General features: G+C 54.6%; 1 protein-coding gene across 4 annotated transcripts in view; it reads right to left on the reverse strand.

Annotated features, from left to right (window-relative positions):
* Positions 1-2,921: 2,921 nt before the first annotated feature.
* The window catches only part of IGDCC3 (immunoglobulin superfamily DCC subclass member 3), a 49,710-nt gene continuing 31,594 nt past the window's right edge, over positions 2,922-21,037 (reverse strand). For 2 of the 4 annotated variants that reach the window (XM_063652701.1, XM_054450210.2), the window contains exons 3-14: positions 10,424-10,568; positions 9,905-10,035; positions 9,342-9,479; positions 7,870-8,028; positions 6,543-6,708; positions 6,014-6,261; positions 5,651-5,815; positions 5,155-5,346; positions 4,899-5,003; positions 4,332-4,470; positions 3,997-4,204; positions 2,922-3,761 (exon numbers count right to left, since the gene is read on the reverse strand). In XM_063652701.1, the coding sequence (XP_063508771.1) occupies positions 3,537-3,761; positions 3,997-4,204; positions 4,332-4,470; positions 4,899-5,003; positions 5,155-5,346; positions 5,651-5,815; positions 6,014-6,261; positions 6,543-6,708; positions 7,870-8,028; positions 9,342-9,479; positions 9,905-10,035; positions 10,424-10,568 (2,021 nt within the window). In that variant the 3' untranslated portion in view covers positions 2,922-3,536. Of the gene's footprint in view, positions 3,762-3,996; positions 4,205-4,331; positions 4,471-4,898; positions 5,004-5,154; positions 5,347-5,650; positions 5,816-6,013; positions 6,262-6,542; positions 6,709-7,869; positions 8,029-9,191; positions 9,480-9,904; positions 10,036-10,423; positions 10,569-21,037 lie in introns of all 4 variants that reach the window. The other 2 variants (XM_063652700.1, XM_063652699.1) reach the window with 2 other exon arrangements.

The following is a 21,037-nucleotide window of genomic DNA, read 5'->3' on the forward strand; positions in this document are numbered from 1 at the left end:
GACTCAGGATAGGTGCCCTATAGGCCTCAGGGCTCTCTTGCCTGGTTAAGCATCCATAGCACCGTCACTGGTCCTGACCTGACCTCGGGCCCAGCTATCCACAGGCCTCTTCTGGAAGTGCCTGGCCAGGTGCCTTCAGATGTTCTTTTAGGATCAGAACCCTGCTTTCAAGTGAAATTTCATCAAGAGTCCAACATGGGCTTGGCACGGTGGCTCACGCCTGTAATCCCAGCACTTTGGGAGGCCGAGGCCAGGTGGATCACCTGAGGTCAGGAGTTCGAGACCAGCCTGGCCAACACGGCGAAACCCTGTCTCTACCAAAAATACAAGACATTAGCCAGGTATGGTGGCTGGTGCCTATAATCCTAGCTACTCGGGAGGCTGAGGTGGGAGAACTGCTTGAACTTGGGAGGCGGAGGTTGCAGTGAGCCGAGATCGCATCACTGCACTCCAGGCTGGGCGACAAAGTAAGACTCTGTCTCAAAAAAAAAAAAGAGCTAACATGTAATAAGACAGAAAAAATATGGGAAAAAATATTGAGCTGGTCTGGGTGAGGGTGAGCAGGGAGAGTGAGGAGGCCCTCCAGAGAGCTCCCCCTCACCCCAGCCATAGCCAGGGAGCCCAATTTACCCACTGCTCTCCTGGTACGTTCCTCTCAAAAGGTGCCCCTGGGTTTAGAACCTGGCTTTCCAAGTCTGCCGAGCCTCCTGGGTGTGAACCCAGGCTTTCAAATTCAGCAGTAACTGCATTATACTGCTGCCTCTTACTAAGCTTGAGGCCAGCTGAGACCTCCGGATCTTTGTCAGCATAACTGCCATTAAGCCCAGCCTCTCTCGAACCTGTCTAAGCCATAGCAGCCCCAGGCACCTGGCTTCAGGAGCCTGGACTGAGAGACAATGGCAGAACAGAGAGGCCTGGCCGGAGTCCTGGCTGAGTGCCCTGGAGAGAATCACTCAGTCACAGCCTGTTTCCTCAGCTTCAGAACCGGGAGGAAACCAGTCCTTCCTCATAGACAGTACATGAAAAGCACACAGCCCTGCCTGGCCAGCACCTGGAGAGTGCTCAACCTTGGTGGGTTGAGCAGGCAGTCTCCTCGCTGCTGGCCAAGGACGGGTGGAGCGGTGGTCAGAATGCAGAGCCTGGAACCTGGCGGCCTGGCCTGGATACAAACTCAGATCCTGTGTGAGGATCAGACTGACCAACTGCCTGTGTGGGATTTTGGACATTTCCTTCACCTCTCTTTTCTTGGTTTCATCAACTATAAAATGGAAATGACCGGCCAGGCACGGTGGCTCATGCCTGTAATCTCAGCGCTTTGGGAGGCTGAGATGGGCAGATCGCTTGAGTTCGGGAGTTAGAGACCAGCCTGGCCAACATAGCGAAACCTTGTCTCTACCAAAAATACAAAAATTAGCTGGGTGTGGTGGCACACTCCTGTAATCCCAGCTACTCAGGAGGCTGAGGCAGGAGCATTACTTGAACCCAGGAGGCAGAGGTTGTGGTGAGCTGAGATTGTGCCACTGCACTCCAGCCTCGGCAACAGAGTAAAAAACTCTGTCTCAAAAAAATAAATGAAATGGAGATGACGGTCACTAGCATATCTTAGTCACAGGGAGGGGTGAGGACTCAGGAACTGCGCCTCATGTGGCAGAGAGCTGTGGTGTATGGGGTCTGCTGTTATTATCCAGCTTCTGGGCCTTCGAGGGCCCTGGCCCACCAAGCACCCCAGCCCCTCCCCCAGGACCTGACACAGCCACCAAAAAATTCCAGGTTCACTTTGGCAACAGGACTTTTATTCAGTCAAAATGAGCAGAGTGTGACAAAACCAAGTCAGGCCAGGTGGCCCCCCAGCCCCCTCCTGCCCCAGCCCCACCCTTCCCAAGGGAAAGAGGGAGGCTCCCGAGAGAAGCTGCTTTGGGAACAGAGGGGGCACTGCCTCAGAGCTTTGTGGAGCCCTGGGCATCCACACATCATTTGGGAGAAGGGAAGGGACTACCCTTCCCCAAGTCCATGCGGACACAGCTCTAGTTTTCTAGGAAAACATTACAAATTCTATCCTCTTCAGCTAATTAACTAAAGTTCAGGGTGGAGGTGTCCCTAGAGGGTTGGGGGTAAGGGATTTTTATGGTCTCATCTCATTCTTAAGGAATACACTTATCTTTTTTTCTTTAAAAGAAAGTTTTTCTTCTGCTATTTAAAAAAATGTTTCTGAGTATAACCAAAAATAGGTATTTGTTTCCTTGGTTTTCTTTTCTTCTTCTTTAACTAAGTAGTTCAAAGAACAACACAACAGAAAAGAGTAACAAAAAGTCACAAGAAAATAACCCTTAACACACCTTGTATAAAAATAGCTTCTGGCCATGGCTGCTGACAGTGGATGCTCCCCTGTCAAGGGGTAGATCAGGCTGGCTGGGTGCCTGAGGCTGGGGCGCCTCTGCGGGGGACACCCACACCCCCTCACCCTCCCACACACCCATCCCACACATGGTACATTCCAGGGGCCGGGCCTGCAGGACAGGAGGCAGGCGGCCAGCTGATGCCACCCTCCCAAGCCCAGGTTCCTCATGGGCATCCCCATCAAGGATGGGCTGGCTCAAAATGGGAGTGGACAGACAAGACGGGGACAGGCGGTGTGCTGGGAGGTGGCTCGTTTGGACAATTTATACTTCAAGGAACAAATTTCCTCTCATTTTTGGCTTCTTTCACATTTTCTCTCTGCCCAATCCATTTCTATTTCTGTAGGCCACAAGAGTTCCCCTTGGTGGCCCAACCTCTGGCCTCCCCTCTGCGGGAGAGGCAGGTGGGCTGTGGGCAGGAGGGGCGGGGAGGCAGGTCCAGTGACAACACAGCCCACAGAGCCAGCGAGCCTTGAGGTAGCTTGAGGTAGACGTTTTCTTTCACACCTGGAAACGGGGAAGTGCTTTTTTTTTTTTTTTTTTTTTTACTCTGGACAACAGTGTGGGAAGGGACAGGGGGTCCCCATCAAGGGGACTTGAGGTAGGAGTGCATTCGGGCTCTGTGGGGTAAGGGGGCTGAGGCCACTGCCCCACTGCCCCCAGGACATTCATTCCGGCTGAGGTAGGTGCGGAGAGCCAAAACAGCAAAAATCCATCCTGAGAAAACAAGGTAGGTGGAGGGTGACAGTGTCAGGGCCCAGCTACAGCAGGGTCATCTTTTGGAGTCTAATTCACCTTCCTCTATCTCTCTCCTTTTTTTCTTGATTATAAGTTTTGCTTTTTAAAGAAAAATGTTAGTTCAGTTCCAAGTCATGTGGGTACCAGGCAGAGGCGAGGGGGCGTCAGCCCAGGGAAGGAACGGGCTCCTGCAGGAACTGCTCCAACTCCTGATGGGTATTGGGGCGGGGAGGGGGGTCCCTGTCAAGGCTGCCTTGGGTTTTGACAACCCAAGAGGCAGTCAGGACAGAAATGCTGGGGAGCCCCCAGGACCATCCAAATCCCACATGACAGTAGAAATCTTGCTTTTGACCTGAGAATGGGCCCCGCTCCGGCCACCCTCTGGAGCCTGCCAGACACTGGCTACTGTTCCGAGTGAGCTGGCTGGGTAACCTGGGCCACTGCAGGCCTGGAAGCCTGGCCTTCACTGAGGAGGCCAGGGCCTCCATCTGGGGGTGGTGGGGCAGCCGCCAGGCCTGAGCAGGGGGCCGTGGCCTCCGTCGTCTTCCCCTCCATCAGGCCGCACCCCTGAAGTGGCAGCACGGAGAGCTGGGTCTCCTCACACGGGGCGGGGGCTGCAGGATCCTGCTGGGGAAAGAGCCCGTCACACAGGCGTTAGCTTGAGGGCCAGGGCGCCAGGCTCCAACTCAACCCCACTTGGGGCTTTGGGTCTCCAGGTCTCCCTGCCTGACTCAGGGACACAGAGAGAAGACCTGCAGCTTCACTAAGGCCAATGATCGAGGCCTGTGGCCAAGGTGAAGGGGGGCAGGATTGGAAGTGTCAGAGCCTGAGGTGGGGGTTTGTTTAAGACATGGGCACTCACTGTGGGTCTGGGGTCCGGCTGCCCTGCTGCGCCGGCCAGGGGGAACAGCTGCTCCAGCTCCTTCATATCCACACGTTTCTTGTCTCGGCCCAGCTGGCCCCGCTCTCCCCGTCTCGCCCCATTTAGGGCCAGAATGCCAGGGTCCCTCTGGCTCCGGGGACCCTGCGGAGGGGACAGCTGGTTTTCCACATCCTTACATAAGAGGACCCTAAGGGTGAGCCAAGAGTTGGGGGGAGGGAGAGAGAAAAGAGACAGAGGCAGTGAGCCCACACTCACCTTCTCTAGGCCTGGTCCCCCACACACCACCCAGCCCCTCTCCCTGGCCCAGGACCCACCTGCCCCTTTGGCCGAACAGGAGGAAGAGGACGCAGAAGATGATGCAAGTGACTCCGATGTGGATGCCGATGACGATGCCTGTGGTGGACGTCTGGTTGGCGGCCTCCTCCTTCCGGCAGTCACATGGTGGGCTCAAGGCTGGGGACAGGGACGGGATGGAGGCTTTGGCTTTCCAGGTCTGAAGCACTCCCAAACACCCAGCCTCTGGGGACTCCTCTTCCTTCAGCTGCTCCCACTCCCAAGTGGGAGTGGGAACATCCTTTGACTTTGCCTGCAGGACTCCAGACCAATCTTTTTGGTTCTTTTTACCAGATACTAGGAATAGCATGGACCATTTCATCCTCGCCACAGCTTTGTAAAGTAGGTACTATTATCCCTGTATTATAGAGAAAACTGGGATCCGAGAGGTTAAGTAACTTGACCAAGGTCACACAACCAGCATGTGCACGGCCAAGCTTCAAACTGTGGTCTAAGCCTGTGTTTTCAAGCATGGCACATGCTATCTCACCCCATTACTTTCCCTGCTTCCTACCCACTCAGCCCCGCACTGCATTCCCAGCCCTCACCTGTCCTCTCAGATGCTCCCCTCAAAGACACAAAGCGGACCGTGGCATTGCCATCTCCATGCTGGTTGTAGGCGAGCAGCTTCACCTCGTACACTGCAGCGGGGTCTGGAGGAAGGCAGGGTGGATGAGCAACTGCCCCTGCCCCACCACGTGTTCTGTCCTAGCCGGGAAAGGGAGGGACCCCTGTACGCCACCTCCTGGCCCTCAGCGTTGCACCCTGCCCAGCACCCTAGGCCTTGGGCTGTGTCTGCCTCACCGAGCTGGCTGAGGTTGTAGGAGGAGACGGTTCCAGGCAGCAGGATGGGGCCGGTGAAGGAGGTCTTGCTTGCCGGGCGGTAAAACAGCTTGAAGCCGCCCTCATGCTGGGCCAGCCGGGGCCAAGGCTCCCACAGCAGCTGCAAGGAAGAGCTGCCCAGGACTCGCACTGACAGTGGGGGTGGGGCAGGGGCTGCAGGTAGAGAAGGAGGTCATGATGTGAGGATTCAGTGGAAGCTCTGTCTTTCTACCTTCCACCTGTGACCCCCACCCCCAGAAGCCTGACAGCCCTCTGGCCTCTGGCCAAGGGCATGTGCTTACAAAAGCAGCACCTTCCTATGAATTCGAAAAAGAAGCCCTTTCCTCCAAGTAGACTCAGCCCTGACAGCCTCAGGGCGGGGCACCCTGCACAGCGCACAACCTGAACAAGTGTGCATGGTGGTTCTGCTCTGATACCCTGAGTGCCTGTGATTTTGTGCTCCACACCCAGGCCTCACCTTCCCCCAGGGTGCTGGCTAGGGTGGGCACAGAGGCTGAGCTGGCGCCCCTTGGTGTGTAGGCCTTGATGTAGAAACTGTAGGCTGTGGAGGGCTCCAGGTCGCTGACCAGGTGCTGAAAGGTGCTCTTGCTGACTGCTTCCTGATACTCCAGCTCCGGTGGGTCTGGAGAGGCACAGGGTGGACAGGGGAGTGTGAAGGACTGGGGGAGTCCTGCCAGCATTGGTGAAATGAGGGCAGCCAGGGTGCCCAGGGGGGAGAGCGGGGAGAAGGAAAGGGAGGCATCGGCTCAGGACATGCAGGATTGGAAGGAATGAGAAATAGTGAATTAGAGGAAGGGGCAACAGAGCTGGCCACACGCACCAGCAGCCTTCCTGATGTGCAGGACGTAGCCGATGATCTCCTTGGTGTTGGCCAGCGGCTCACTCCAGGACACACGCACCTCAGTGGAAGACACAGAGACTGCCCGCACATTGCGGGGAGGCCCGGGGAGCCCCTCAGCCCACAGTACGGTCAGCCTGGCACTGGCCTGTGATGAGCCCGCACTGTTCTCGGCCACACACTGGTAAATGGCTTCATCTTCAGGACCAATTCCAGAAATGGTCAGTGTGCTGCAGGGGAGAGAGACAGCCTCAGGTTCCCTCCTCCCTGGAAGTTGACCAAATCTCCCCATTTGAGAGATGGAGAAACTGAGTCTTTCCAGGAGACAAATGACTTGTGTGAGGTCTCCCAGCAAGTTGGTGGTGGAACTGGGACTCCAATCCAATCTCCAGACTCCCAATTCTGTGCTCTTCCCTGGAGGGAGGTGCACAGTCTACTCAGGCCACTCACTCCAAGGCCCCCTTTCCCTGCTCTCCCCCGGTCCTCACCCCAGCACACACCACACACATACCTGTTGTTATTCTTGAGCCTGACATGGCCTCCTGGCCCCAGCACCTGTCCATTTTTCAGCCACGTGACATGAGGCGGTGGCTCACCCTGGGCTTGGCAGGTGAACATGGCTGTGGTCCCAGCTGGCCTGGAGATGGACTGGGGATGCTGCACAAACTCAGCTGGGGCTGCCAGAAGAGTCAGGAGGGTGGGGGTGCAGACAGACACAGCTGTGAGTGACGGCATGAGGAAGGGAACGGGATGGGACTGGAGACGCACAGGGCAAGAGGTGGGCTCCAAACACACATCTGCCCCCTGGAGACTCCTCCAGGTGGGGCCTAGCCTCTACTCCCGCCCAGCTCAGGAGATGGCCCACCTCCCTCTTCCCTCCGCCCCAGGTAGACCCGAGAGGACTCCTTTTTAATGACTATTTAAAAGACTGACATTTGTATCCGAAAGCAATCAAGCTGAGCTCCCTGTTCAGGAAATTGTTAAATAAATAAATGTGCTAATAGGTTTGGCTGCACCTCCAGAAAGCGGTAATGACGGGGAGATGGATGAGCCTCAGTACCGGGGGCCCCCTCGCCCCCACATTCAATTCCGCTCTCCTCCAATCCCAGGCCTCAAGCCTCTATTAAAAGGCTGGGACTTTTAATAGAAATGCTCCATCACTTTCATTTGGACAGATTAACGGCACATGGAATGCTAAACAAACGGGCATTTAAGTTTCTAATTCTCCCACTTCCCACCCTTTCCCCCGGTCTCCGGTAGGGAACAACCACAGGAAAACCCTAAAAATGTTCATCCAAGCCCAGTGCATGGGGACAGTAAAGCCCCACGGCCAGAGGCCGATGGAAGGACCAGGTTAGTGGCAGGGCCCCACCCCGCGGGAGAGGAGGCAGCTCTACGTGCGCAGTGAAGCTGCCGGCGACAGCGTGAAAATGACAAGCAGGCCCGGAGCGCACAGGCAGGCAGGTGTGAGCGTGGACGTGCCACACGTGTGAATGAAAACAGCACGTGGGAAGACACGTGTGAGCGACACAGGTGGGGAAACCAGCTGAGATGAGAAAGTGGAAATGACTCCCAGGGTGGAGGGGTGCTGACGGCCCCCGGAGGGCACGCAGGGGCCGGTGCATGACCAAGACCATCCACCCAGTCCCAACGCAAGCATTCCTCGGGGAGAACGAACCGCCTTTGGCCTGGCCTGGGGGCCGGTGAGGGGTGAGGGGCGAGGGGCAGGGCGAGTCCAGGAGACTGGGGTGGGACAGGGCCCTGGGGTTGGGCCTGGCTGGGAGGAAGGGACTGTGCGGAGATCCCTGCCCTCCTCCCCAGGGTTGGCTGATCCATACCTTGCACCACCAGCCGGCCCTGTGCCGTTCTTCTCACCCGGGTGCCAGGTCTGTTGGCTGCACAGACGTAGACTCCAGAGTGCTGGACCGTCACATCTGAGATGATGAGGTTTCCCGTGCCCAGCACCTGGATGCCCTCCACCCCGATAGGGCGACCATCTGCGGAGGAAGGGGAGGGGAGATGGGTGAGGGTCAGATATAGATATGGAAAAAGGAAAGTAAAGGAAACTTCCAGATGGCTTGCCCTTCCTCCCATCTTCCAGGGAGCCCCAGTCTTTGACTCTGCCCCTTCCCTCCTAGGCCCCTTAACATGGAAGAGGCAGCAGAGAGCAGCACAGAACCCTCGCGCCTAGCAGCAGAGACCCTGTCCTGACCCTAGCATCACCACTGACTCACGGGCCACCTGCAAGGCCCTTCCCTTCTGTTTCACAATCTGTAAAGGAGTCTGTCTTAGATTGACGTTTCCCAGCCTGGTTTGTCTCTCTGGATCCGTGGTCAAATATCCATTCTATGCCTAGATGGTAAGTCACATCACAGTGCCCCTGTGACCTGGTACGGGGGGCACCCGGTTAACTTTGTTTCCCAAACTTGTTAGACCAGCAGGCCATTCCTTCCCGCTTGACAGATCATGCTTTGGGAAATGTTGGACCAGATGGTCCCTGGAGTGCCTAGAGGTTCCTCCTGATGGTGAGGCCACTCTTTCCAGCCTCTCCCAGGGACGGAACCCTTCCCCCACCCCCACCAGGATCAGATTAGCACAGTCAGAATACAAGGAGACAGCTCCCCATTCAGGCCCTGAAGTGGTGAAATCTACTCCATTATCCTGCCTGCTGCCCCCTCCCTCCCCATCACTCAGCTGCTACAATGTGGCACAGTCTCCCTGTGAATGCGGCCCCACCCCACCCCCTCCAGAGTTTCCTTCCTGAGTGACCTTTCTGCTCAGACAATGTGGGCCCATCTGCACCCTTTCATTTCTCTCTTTCAGCTGCCTGGGGATTTAGGCTGGGGGACTTAGGGGGCCAGGCTAGAGATTGGGGGGCCCAGAGTGAGGGTCTGACAACTGGCTGGGACTTTTACGGGCTTGGGACTGCACAGCTGAGGAACACGGCCAGGTTATAGAGGGCAGGAGTTAGCAGGAGGGGACAGATTCTGGGGTGCTGAGGGCTGCTGAAGGGTGCTGGGGTCCCCGAGGCCAGGGTGAGGGGAGGACTGCCGGGACTGGACAAGGTAACCCAGGGAGCTAAGCCATCCCTGCAGAGGGGAGAATGGGGTGGGCAGGCGGGCCTCCCTGGCCCTGGTCCTTCCAGGAGAGGGAAACTTACCCTCTTCCCCGGTCACAGGGATAGAATAGACCCCCACAGAGAACAAACAGGATTCCAAATTCCCCTGGAGCTGGGTGAGGAGTCTGAGACCGGCCCTCCCAGGGGGTGGGACAGGCTGGGAGGCGCAGGGGCTGTGGGGATGAGGCTCACCCAGGCGGCTCCAGGACACAATGGGGCGCGGGTTGCCCGTGGCGACACACTCAAGCACCGCGGTCTGGTGCACTGTCAGGGTGAGGTTCTCAGGCCCCACGAGGATGGCCGGCTCCTTGTAGGCCCCAGAGCCCGAGCCTGGGAGGAAGACGCCACATGTCCTAACTTCAGCTGGGGACTTTCCCGCTTCCTCACCCCACCCACAGCCCAGGACGCAGCGGGTGGGAAACAAACACCAGCCCAGAAACCAGGTCCTGTGGGCAGAGAGATACCAGGGGACCAAGACGTTCCAGACATCCGTCCCTCTGCTGCTGGCCCTGCAGGGCTGCCAGCAATGGGGAAGTCCTGGAGATCAGCATAGGATGGGATTCCCAGAGGGAAATAAGCCAGAGATCCAGCCTTAGATTCCTGTGCACCCTCACGCCAGGCAGCAGAGAGCCTGGCACTCTGCACGCACGTGGCTGAGAAGGCTGCAGAGGCCAGTTAAAGGGGGTTGATCTAAGGGTAGGGAGGAGGAGGAGGCTGGGTGGGGAGGTTGGGGGAAAGGGCTGAAGGGCCCTCACCTGACACAGTGAGCCTGGCCCCGTGGCTGATCCGGATACTGGCGATGTTTGAGGCCACACAGTGGAAGATGCCACTGTCCTCAGCTCGAAGTCCTGTGATCTGCAGGACCCCCTTGGGCAGCAATGTGTACCTGTTGAGGGGAGGGACATAGTTGGCCACCAGCACAGCCACTGACATAATCAGCCACAAAGACTCTGGGCATCCAAGACACAGCCCAGGACCCAAGCACTGCACCGTCCCAACATCATCAGACACACACTGGGACTTTCGAAGGTGGACATACCCTCAATTCCAGCCTTGACAACGATCGCACACATCCTCAGACACATCCATGAGCCTGCAATCTGGGCCCAGCAAGTCATGTGGATACACAGTCTAAACTGCGGTTGCAGAAACACCACTATCTCAGGCACCTGTGGGCACCAACTGCAGCTCCCAGAGCCGCGGGCCGTCCTTCTCTAAGGCCAGAGTCACTGGCCACCTCTTTGTCCTCCCTCTCTTTCCCACACGTGGCTCACCTCTCATTGTCCGTGTCAATTGGGACTCTGTTCTTCTCCCAAGTGATCAGGGGTTTGGGAAGCCCATGGATTTGGCACTGGAAGCGGGCCACACCACCCTCCTCACCCACGGTGGCCTGGGGATGCACGTGGAAGTCCGACATGGCTGGGGGAAGAGAAGTGTATGAGTGCAGTGTGCTGCTGAGAGCAGAGGGGAGGGGAGAATGGGTTGCAGTGGCGTCACAGGCACGGAGACCTGGAGCCCACTCCATCAAGGGGCAGGAGTTTTCCTGCGAGGCCAATAGCTTGGGGGACCCATCAGCACTTACCCCAGCCTCCAATAGCTAGGAAGCATCTCCCCTAAGAGGTGGTATAGGCTGGGCTGGGATACTTTGTGAAAAGTCTGGACAAACTTCTGGATAACAAACCTCTAATAAGGAAATCCTGGGCTGTTGGGACTTCCCTTGGAGGCCTTGGTCCCCAAAACTGACCCATGAAGGCCAATCAGACAAAGCCCTGCTCCTGAGCCCCACACCCCACTTTTTCAGCAGCTTTCAGATTCGTTTTTGTAAATTCTCCCTAAGGCAGGCAAGGGCTCAGATCCTCAGTGCTCCACATTTTATAGAATTGGAAGCTGAGGCTCAGAGAAGGGAAGTAATTAGTCCTGTGTTGCCCAGCAGGGACACTGGTCATCAGGCCCTGGTTACCAGGGCCTGGGAGCTTTTTTTTTGGTCCCTCCTCCTCCTCCTCCTCCCCCCACCCCCAGTTCATCTGCAGTCTCTCGATGCACCCCAAGAGGGTGTTGCATCCATCCAAGGTGACAAGCCTCTCAGAACACTGTCAGACCTACCAATCTACATTTCAATGTGTCATAAATATTCAGGGACCCCTCCCCACCTTTTGGGGATCTGAACTAACTGCTTGAACTCTGGTCTGCAGAGATCATCAGTGCAGAGGGGCTGTGGTGCACCTTCCCCTCCCAGTTACAGGCTGGTTAAGTGTTCCTGCCCACCCCGCTTTCCACCCATGCCCAAACCCCACCCTGTAATGCCTGGGGAAGGAGCCCCTCCCACTCGGGTTCCCAGCTTCAGCACCAGGGCTGCGATTTCATTAAAATCCACTTTGCTTCAAGTGCGGGAAGGCGGTACACCATCTGTCCAGGCAGGCAGCCCCTCGTCTCAGGCACTCCATCAACTGGGACAGTCGCTCCCCTCCCAGAGGAAGCCCTCCCCCACAGCAGCAGGGACACTTGGAGCTGGTCCTGGCTCCTGCTCCTGGCTCCCTGGTGTGGGCAGGCCACCCTCCCCGTGGCCCCCATGCCCCATCTCAGGCCCCCTCAATCCACCAGCCTGATCTGGCCTCCAGGGCAGCCCAAAAGGCGAGCCTTTGTGCCCTTCCACCCAGAGTCTCTGGGGGCTGGCTCCTTTGTGGCGTGTTCTCCATCTCATTTGCATGTGGTTCATTAAATATAAACATGCATAAAAATCCCCGCCCTGCCGCCTCGTCTTTGAGGGCCTCCTGGGAGTGTGGCTGATGGGTGTGTGCGCCTCTTTGTACATGTGTGCGGGGCTGTGTCTCCGTGTACGTGGTCTGAGTGTCTGTGTCTGGACGGGAATCCGTCCACTGCTACGGCGGGTGTGTACCTCTGGTTCTGTGCAGGTAATCAATCATACGCATCCCCACGTAGGTACAGCCCTTATAAACAGTACCTTGGGGCCCTGGGGGTGGGAGGTAGGGGCAAGTATCCCAGCTGGTGCTCCCATCAGGCTTGGTGAGGGGATCCCCAGGGAGCACTGGGAGGTGGGCCTTCCCGGCCTCAGGCCAAAGGCTGTGTTTGGCCAAGGGAGGTAAGCCCAGGGGCTTGGGGGAGGGGGCCGAGGTGCTGCTGGAGCCCCTCTACTGCCTCTAGCCCTCCACCTCCAGGAAGGCAACTGGATGCCATGAGCCCAGGGAGTGGAGAGGGCACCCAGGCTCCCAGGTCAGCTGTCTACATCCCCCAGGCCCTGCTCCTTTGAAGATGGGGAGCTGCCAGCCTCCTCTTCACTCCAGCTGGAGAGGAGCTCGCAGTCCCCCAGGGACCTGGGGTGGGGACTAATGGCTCGGCTGACTACAGATGCCTCCTCATTAAGGAATGAATCCTTTTGTGCTTCTAGCCCCATTCTGGGCTCCCTGGAGGCGCCCAGTGCTAGGAGCTGGCCTGAGGAAATATACAAGGGAAAGGACTGCTTCTTATCAGGGCGCTGGGGATGGAGAAAGTCTGGCTTCCACTGCCTGGCTCCCTCCTCCTCCCCACAGCACTAAGCAGCCACAGCACAGTTGGACATGGCGCTAGAGCTGGAAGGGTCACAGGTATGGAGCCAGTCTCATATCCGTCACTGTGTATAGTGCGATTGACTCCTAAGGGTCCCCTGGGGACCCCAGGATGCAGTTAAGTCCATCTCCTGCTCACATTTCCCTTCCATCAGAGCAGCACCTTGCTGTACCTCTTGATCAGCTTTACTTGGTTACAGTTCTGCTAAACATTTAGTTTGAAGGGTAGCTTTGCCTTTAAGAGTAATTGAAAACCATGAATCTGAAGCTAATCTCTTTACTTTAGGAAAGGGAAACTGAGGCCTAGGCTCTCTGCTGGGATGTCCCTTAGTTCTCCAACAAGTTTCTCACTCTCCAAGGCCAGGTAACCGCAGAGTGGACTGCATGTTGGACTAGCTTCTTCTTACGGTGTGGAAGAAAGGTAATGACCTCTAGGGATGGCTCTTCACCCCCACCCCTGGGAGCCCAGCTGGCTGCGCAGATGTGGTCCAGGAAGGACAGGTGCAAGAGGAGGGTGTGGTCCTCTTCATCTGAGGCTCCTCCTTCCCTCCCTTCCTTATACCCTCTCTCAAATCTTTGGTCAGTCCTGCATATTCCTTAGGCGTCCCAAGATTTCTGTGAGACCCTGGGCAGGCAGCATCCTCTCAGCCACAAATGAAGGGAGTGGATGAGCCGCTCTTCAGGGCCCCTCCAGCCCTGCCTCCCCATCTGTCTTCATGAACAGGATCCACAATCTCTGGGCCAGCAAACTCAGCTTAGCTGGAGTCTCCTAAAATCTTCCACGCACATCTGGTTCATAAGCAATAGTATTTTTTCTTTTTTTTCTTTTGAGACAGGATCTCACACTGTCACCCAAGCTGATGTGCAGTGGTATGATCCTAGCTCACTGCAGCCTTCCCAGGCTCAGGTGATCCTCCCACCTCAGCCTCCTGAGGAGCTGGGACCACAAGCACGCACCACCACGCCCAGCTAATTTTTTAATTTCTTTTTTCTTTTTCTTTTTGAGACGGAATCTTGCTCTGTCACCCAGGCTGGAGTGCAATGGCATGATCTCGGCTCACCGCAACCTCCGCCTCCCAGGCTCAAGTAACTCTCCTGCCTCAGCCTCTGGAGTAGCTGGTACTACAGATGTACGCCACCATGCCCAGCTAATTTTTGTATTTTTAGTAGAGACGGGCTTTCACCATGTTAGTCAGGCTGGTCTCAAACTCCTGACCTCGTGATCCGCCCGCCTTGGCCTCCCAAAGTGCTGGGATTCCAGGCGTGAGCTACTGCGCCTGGCCAATTTTTGTATTTCTTATAGAGACAGGGTCTCCCTATGTTGCCTGGACTGGCACAGAATTTTTTTCTTTAGGAAGTTTGAGGAAAAGGGATGTTGGGGCCACTTCGGCCCCCTCTAGTTTCTCAGGGTGGAACATGTTTGATTTACAAGTGTGTTTATGCCCTGGTTTGTGCCAGCAGGCCACAGAGGCAGGTGGACTGTCCCTCATTATGTCTCTCTAGGGAGAGGGTCCCTGGGCAAACATGAGGAAGTGGGGCTGAGGGCCGGACTTCAGGGCACCCTGAGATCTGAACAAGTCACCCTGCAGGCCACTGTGTTGCTGATGACAGTACAGACCAGCTAGTGTGTTAGCATTGAGTATTTATGTCTGGTGTTGGTGGTATTGTGTCTGTGGCTGGTGCACGTGACAGTGGTGCTGTGACTTTGGCTCTTGATGCTTTACCCTCCTGCAGATATCTGTTGGCCTGGTAGGGACAGTTTTGGGTCCTTCACTTCAAGCTGGGTGATGGGCAATGGTCTTCCAGGTGTGAGGGCCAGAGAAAGCGACAGGGAGGACAAAGTCCTGCTTGGCAGTAGGTGGGGAGAAAGGAAGAAGGCACCTTTGTCCACAGCGATCTGGGAAGGAATCTCCCAGCACCGCCCTGCCCCCACCAGAGGTGCGACCAGGCTGAGGGGAGAGACAGAGGGCAGAGAGTGAGCTTAGCAATTCACAGGGCTGGAAGGGAACAGAAACAGGCAGGAAACAGTTCCTGGACACCTCTATAAATCACCCAAGGGGAAGGGCCTCCTGAGAGCCAGATCTAGGGCCGCTCAGGGAGGGGAGGGGGACTCTCTTCCTGGTCCAGGACCTCTGGCGAGGTCAGGCCTGGATCTGATTAGACAGGCTCCAGGGGGAAGTGGGGGGCAGCAAAGGGTCGAAGTAGAGTGCTGGGAAGGAAGCTCAGACCCCCCACCCTTTGGCCATAGCCACACTCCTATCCGGTGTATGATGGTAAAAAGATCTGGGGGCATGTTTGGATGGAGAGTTCAAAACATAACCTTTGCAAAAGCGAGGGGCCCTGGGGCTCTGAGGTGCCGGCTGTCCCCACGTCATACAGCCATTCAAGAGGGGTAGTTGTGAACCACAGACTCTTCTGAAGGCCACCAAGACCCATTCCCTCCTTGTATCTATCCCTGCCAAAGACCAGGGACACGCAGCCTTCTGGATATCCAGCCCCTCCTCAGGCAGCTGGGATGATTATCATGTTTTTGCTTACTCCAGACACATGCCTGAATCCCACACACTTCTACCCACTGCCCCCAACTTTTCCCTTTAGAACCATATTTTCTTTTTCTTTTTCTTTTTTTTTTTTTGTTTTTTGAGATAGAGACTCACTCTTATCACCCAGGCTGCAGTGCAGTGGTGCGATCTCAGCTCACTGCAACCTCTGCCTCCTGGGTTCAAGCAATTCTCCTGCCTCAGCCTCCCAAGTAGCTGGGACTACAAGCACGCACCACCATGCCCAGCTAATTTTTGTAATTTTAGTAGAGACAGCGTTTTGCCATGTTGGCCAGGCTGGTCTGAAACTCCTGACCTCAAGTGATCCACCTGCCTCAGCCTCCCAAAGTGCCAGGATGACAGGGGTGAGCCACCACACCCGGCCCACATTTTCCAATATAGTGGCCAGCTATTAAGCACTTGAAATGTGGCCAGTCCAAATTGAGATGGGCTGTAAGTATCAAATACACATTGGATTGTGAAGACCTAGCATTAAAAAGAGAGAGAGAGAAAAGACCCTAATCTTAGGGAAATGCAAATCAAAACTACAATGGGATGTGTACTATCAAAAATACAGAAAATGGTAACTGTCGATGGGGATGTAAAACGGTGCCGCTGCTGTGGAACACAGTATGATAACTCATCAAAAAATTAAAAATAGAATTAGCATGTGATCCAGCAATCCCACTTCTGGGTATATACCCAAAAGAACTGAAACCAGGGTCTCAAAGAGATATTTGATAATGTCTATAGCAGCATTATTCACAATAGCTAAAAGGTGAAAGAAACTTGTGTCTATTGACAGATGGATAAACAAGATATGCTACATCCATAGAGTGGAATATTATTCAGCCTTAAAAAGGAGGAAATCCTGACACATGCTGCAACAGGGATGAACCTTGAGGACACTATGCTAGGTAAGATAAGCCAGTCACAAAAAGACACTGTAGAATTCTACATATATGAGGTACCTAGAGCAGTCAAATTCATAGCCCACAGGGCCTTACATCATCAGAAGACTTTGAGTAAGTTTCAATCATCAACCATCCCACGTCTGTGATGTCTAATGTGGTAGCTACAAGCCACATGTGGCCATTTATTTCTTTTTTGAGACAGGGTCTTGCTCTGTCACCCAGGCTGGAGTGTAGTGGCATGATCTCAGCTCACCGCAACCTCTGCCTCCCAGGTTCAAGAGATTCTCATGCCTCAGCCTCCCAAGTAGCTGGGGTTACAGGCACCTGCCACCACACTTGGATAATTTTTTGTATTTTTAGTAGAGACGGAGTTTTGCCCTGTTGGCCAGGCTGGTCTTGAACTCCTGGCCTCAAGTGATCCTCCCAGCTGGGCCTCCCAAAATGTTGGGATTAACAGCCCATGCCCAGCCTCACATGTGGCCCTTAAAATTAGAATTACAGCCAGGCGCGGTGGCTCATGCCTGTAATCCCAGCTACTCGGGAGGCTAAGGCAGGAGAATCGCTTGAACCCAGGAGGTGGAGGTTGGGGTGAGCCGAGATGGCGCCATTGCACTCCAGCCTGGGCAACAAGAGCGAGACTCCGTCTCAAAAAAAAAAAAAAAAATTAGAATTACATACAATTAAAGAATTTAGTTCCTTCCTCTAACTAGCTTCATTTGAAGTGCTCAGCAGCCACAAGTGGTTACTGACTACACTATGGGTCAGTACCAATAGAAGAACTTCAGTCATCACAGAGAAGTCTATCGGATAGTGCTGCTCTAGACCCGAAGCAAGGCCGTGGACTCCCCTACCTCCTCTGCTGCCTTCTCTCCTGCTCATGGTCTCTCTGGCCGTCCCGCCAGAGAGCATCCCTCCTCTCCATCCTCATCACTGGCCAGCCTTGCCCTTGCCTGCACTCTCCCCTCTTGGCCACGTGGACTCAGAGACTGATGACGAGGCCCACATCGGATCCCACGCTAGGGCTGTCACGCTGCAGGGCAGAGAAGGCCTCACATGGGAAGATTTCTGTTCCCAGTGGGGAAATACTTGCTAAAAGTTTGTTTGCTTTTGTGTTTTTTGTTTTTTTCTGTTTGTTTTTGAGACAGGGTCTCGCTGTGTTGCCCGAGTTCACCTCGACCTCTTGGGCTCAGAACTGTTTGAGGTAGTGGTATAGGGAGGAGATTAATGGTAAAGGTTCTGGAATCATACAGAACTGAGTTCAAATCTCAGCACCACCATTATGGGCTGTGGGATCTTGGGCAAGTGATAGAATCTCTGGAAATCTCTATTGTCTCACTTATGAACAGGGATGATCACAGCTCACGTCACTAGAGCCACTGCAATAGGGGGATTCAATGAGCTATGTTTGTAAACTGCTTAGCGCAGGCCTTGGCAGAGAGCAAACACTTGCTATCTGTTCTTGAGGGAAGATGGTATAATCGAGTTAAAAGGGAACTGAGAGGTTGTGGAAGAGCAGGGCGAGGGGTCAGGAAGAAATGGTGGTGTCTCTCTTCTCCAAGGGGCAACCTCTTTCCTCAGAGGGGATAAGGCTCAGGGAGTGCATGGTGGAGCTCAAGCTGTCTGGAGAAGGGAGTAAAAACTGAATTTGCAAGGCCTGAATGGTGTGGGGGGAGGACGTGGGGCAGGGGGAAGCAGCAGGGTATAAACCAGAGCCTCTTCTACCTTACTTCTGCCTGGGGGCTTCACAGGGGTCCCAATAGACAAGCTGTCAGTTGGAAGAGGCCACTGGGTAATTGAGGCCTTGATTTCTCTAGTAAAATGTTTATGAAGCCTATAAACCCAACCCTTTATTGGCCAGGCTCATTCCGGGGGTTGGATGTGGCTCTCCGAGGTATAGTTAAAACACCTGCTGAACTCAGGCGTCCGATGGTTACTCTGGCTTCCACGCGGAGCCACCGGAGCCACCGGAGCCACCAGGAAGAGTGCTAGTAGGGCACAGCTGGGGTAAGATGGCCCCTGGAGGGCAAGGAGGCCAGCCATGTCAAATGCTCTTTAAACTCCTCAAGGCACCTGCAAATGTCCCATCTCTAAAAGTCTATGAGGAGAAAGGTGGTGGAGAGAACCCTGAATCCGGGAGAGGCTGGCCACTTGCTCAGGGTCCCTGGTGGGGTAGTGGTCTTGTCATCAGGGTTCTCTGGCCCAGGCTCACCCTTCCCAACCCTCTGTCCCATGTACCCATCATCTGGGTCCCCACTTAGCCCCTGACTTTGGCTCTGCTAGGGAAGAACCCCCACACTGATTGGCTGTGATCATCTGGGGTGGGGGAAGCATGACTTACTTCCCTGGGCTTCCAAAGGAGCGTCTGAGAGTTGAATGAAGGCTCTGAACCCAAAGAGTATGTTTTGAGAAGCGGGGAGGCTGTGTGGCATCTGGGTGTTGGAGTGGGTGGGAGTGGGTATGGGAAATGGGTGTCTGGCATTTACAAAGCCTCAGGGGACTGTGATGGCTTCGCTGGGGGTGACTGACCCATCTGGGACTTTGCCTAGTGACCCTGCTCTGAGAAGCCTCTGGATGCCTCCGTCTGCCTTCTTGGCCTCCTCAAGTCCTTCACCGCCTGCCTTGGGCCCCTGAACCCCAGCCCCTCCCTACTCTCTCCCTCACTACCACCAGCTCACCACTCCCCGCACCCAATTCTGACACAAAAGGCAACTTTGTCTTTCAAGTCAGCAGCCATAAATCCACATCTCTCCCCTCTCACAGCCATCTCTGACAAACAGGGGCCTGGATGGGGGAGAGGTGGGGGGCAGTGGGAGGTTGGATTCCGCTTGGGAACGTCTCAGCATCTAGCTGTTGGTCCCCTGGCTGGCGGACTGGGTGAAATGGACTGCAAGGCCAAAGGTGTGGCTGCAGGGGAGGCAAACAGGGCTCTCAGCAGCCTCTAGGCTAGACTTTTACAACGCAAGGGGAATAAAACTGCTTAAAGCCCTGCATTTAATTACTCAGCCCCATGATTTGGAGGCTCCAGTTCTTCCTCCAGATTAAGCCATGAGCAACTCCTCCCTCAGTGGAGGGTGTGAAGTGTGCCTGGGGCTGTGTGCTGTGGGATGCAGGAAGGGCACCTGCCTTAGACAGCACAGGGACTGGGGGGTGCCCTGCCCTGCATTTCGTGGTAGCCTCTTACATTCAGGGAGGAGGGAAAGGGAGAAAAGAATCTCCTGCTCCACGTGACCACCCCACCAACCCCACGGCCAGGTTTTCAAAAGCAGAGTCCCAGTTTCAAATATTTGGCCCTGTTTTCATCCTATATATCAGGCAATGAGTCAGGACATGTCCTGGTTTTTGGTTTGGGAAATATAATCATCTGTCCTATTTACACAGCAGACCCACTGAGTCAACTGTAAGCATTCATTCAACAGATACTTACTGAATGCTAGTGTCTCAGACAGGACATTCTGACACCCCAGGAGCAAACTCTCTCCATCCCACAAATCCATCCTTCGACGTGCACACCCAAGCTCCTAAGAAATAGAAGGATGATGGCCAGGTGCAGTGGCTCATGCCTGTAATCCCCAGAACTTTGGGAGGCTGAGGTGGGCAGATTGCTTGAGCCCAGGAGTTTGAGACCAGCTTGGGCAACATGGTGAAACCCTGTCTCTAGAAAAAATACACAAATTAGCCAGGCATGGTGGCGTGTGCCTGTAGTCCCAGCTACTCAGGAGGCCAAGGCAGAAGAATCGCTTGAGTCCAATAGGTTGAGGCTGCAGTGAGCCGTGACTGCACCACTGCACTCTAGCCCAGGTAACAGAGTGAGACCCTGTCTCTCTCACACACACACACGCACGCACACACAGACACACACAAAAATAAAAAATAAATAAGAAAAGAAAGAAAGAAAAGAAAAAAGAAACATCAGAAGGATGAAAGCATTAGAGCCAGGATCCTAGGTCACTGTTACAGTAATATGGTTCTGAAAAACAAAGACCTGCAAAGGCCATCAATGGGCAAAGGTTAGATATTACTTCCATCTGTATAACTCTGAGAGGTAGGGATTACTAGCCCTTCTAAGGCTCAGACAGGTTAGGTAACTTGCCCATGGTCACACAGCCAGTCAGTGGTGTTAAGGCAAACATTTGGACTTACAATACTCTGACTCAAAATCCAAGTCTCTTTACCTTCATCACAAAGCTGTCCTCAGTGGGGAAATACATATTCAAATGACCCTTAAACATGACTGATGAGGCCTAGACTCACCCAGAAAAACACAGAGGCACACAACATGCTAGACCCTTACTGCCACCCTTCCTACTCACACTCAGAGTCACCCATGACACAGCAGGCTTCACTTCAACTCCCCCAGGGTTTGGTGGTAGGTTTTATAGAGAGTAATTAATGCAAATAAGCACCATGATAAGGTGGTATTATCACCCCCACTAATGGGCACTGTGCCCCCACATGGCTCCTAATTTCTATTAATACAGGCAAATAAACAACTAAGATGGCTCTTCCTTGAGCACTTCCAACTCTGCCCTCCAGCAGATCTGAGCTGTGAAGCCTTGAGAGGGTGGGCCTGCACGTCTAGGCCTGTAGTCTAGCCCATTGGGTTGTATAAAATAGAGGATTGATTTTCCTGTTTTGGGGGGTTTGGGGGGAAGCACTGTGAAATGCCAGTGGCGTTCAAGGAGTAAAAGGGTGGCCACGAGACTCAGCTCTTTTTTTTTTTTGAGATGGAGTCTCGCTCTGTCGCTCAGGCTGGAGTGCAATGGCGTGATCTCTGCTCACTGCAGCTTCCACCTCCCAGGATCAAGCGATTCTCCTACCTCAGCCTCCCGAGTAGCTGGGATTACAGGTGCCTGCCATCATGCGCGGCTAAT

Source organism: Pongo pygmaeus, chromosome 16 (assembly GCF_028885625.2).
Source record: "Pongo pygmaeus isolate AG05252 chromosome 16, NHGRI_mPonPyg2-v2.0_pri, whole genome shotgun sequence".
NCBI classification, from domain to species: Eukaryota; Metazoa; Chordata; class Mammalia; order Primates; family Hominidae; genus Pongo; species Pongo pygmaeus.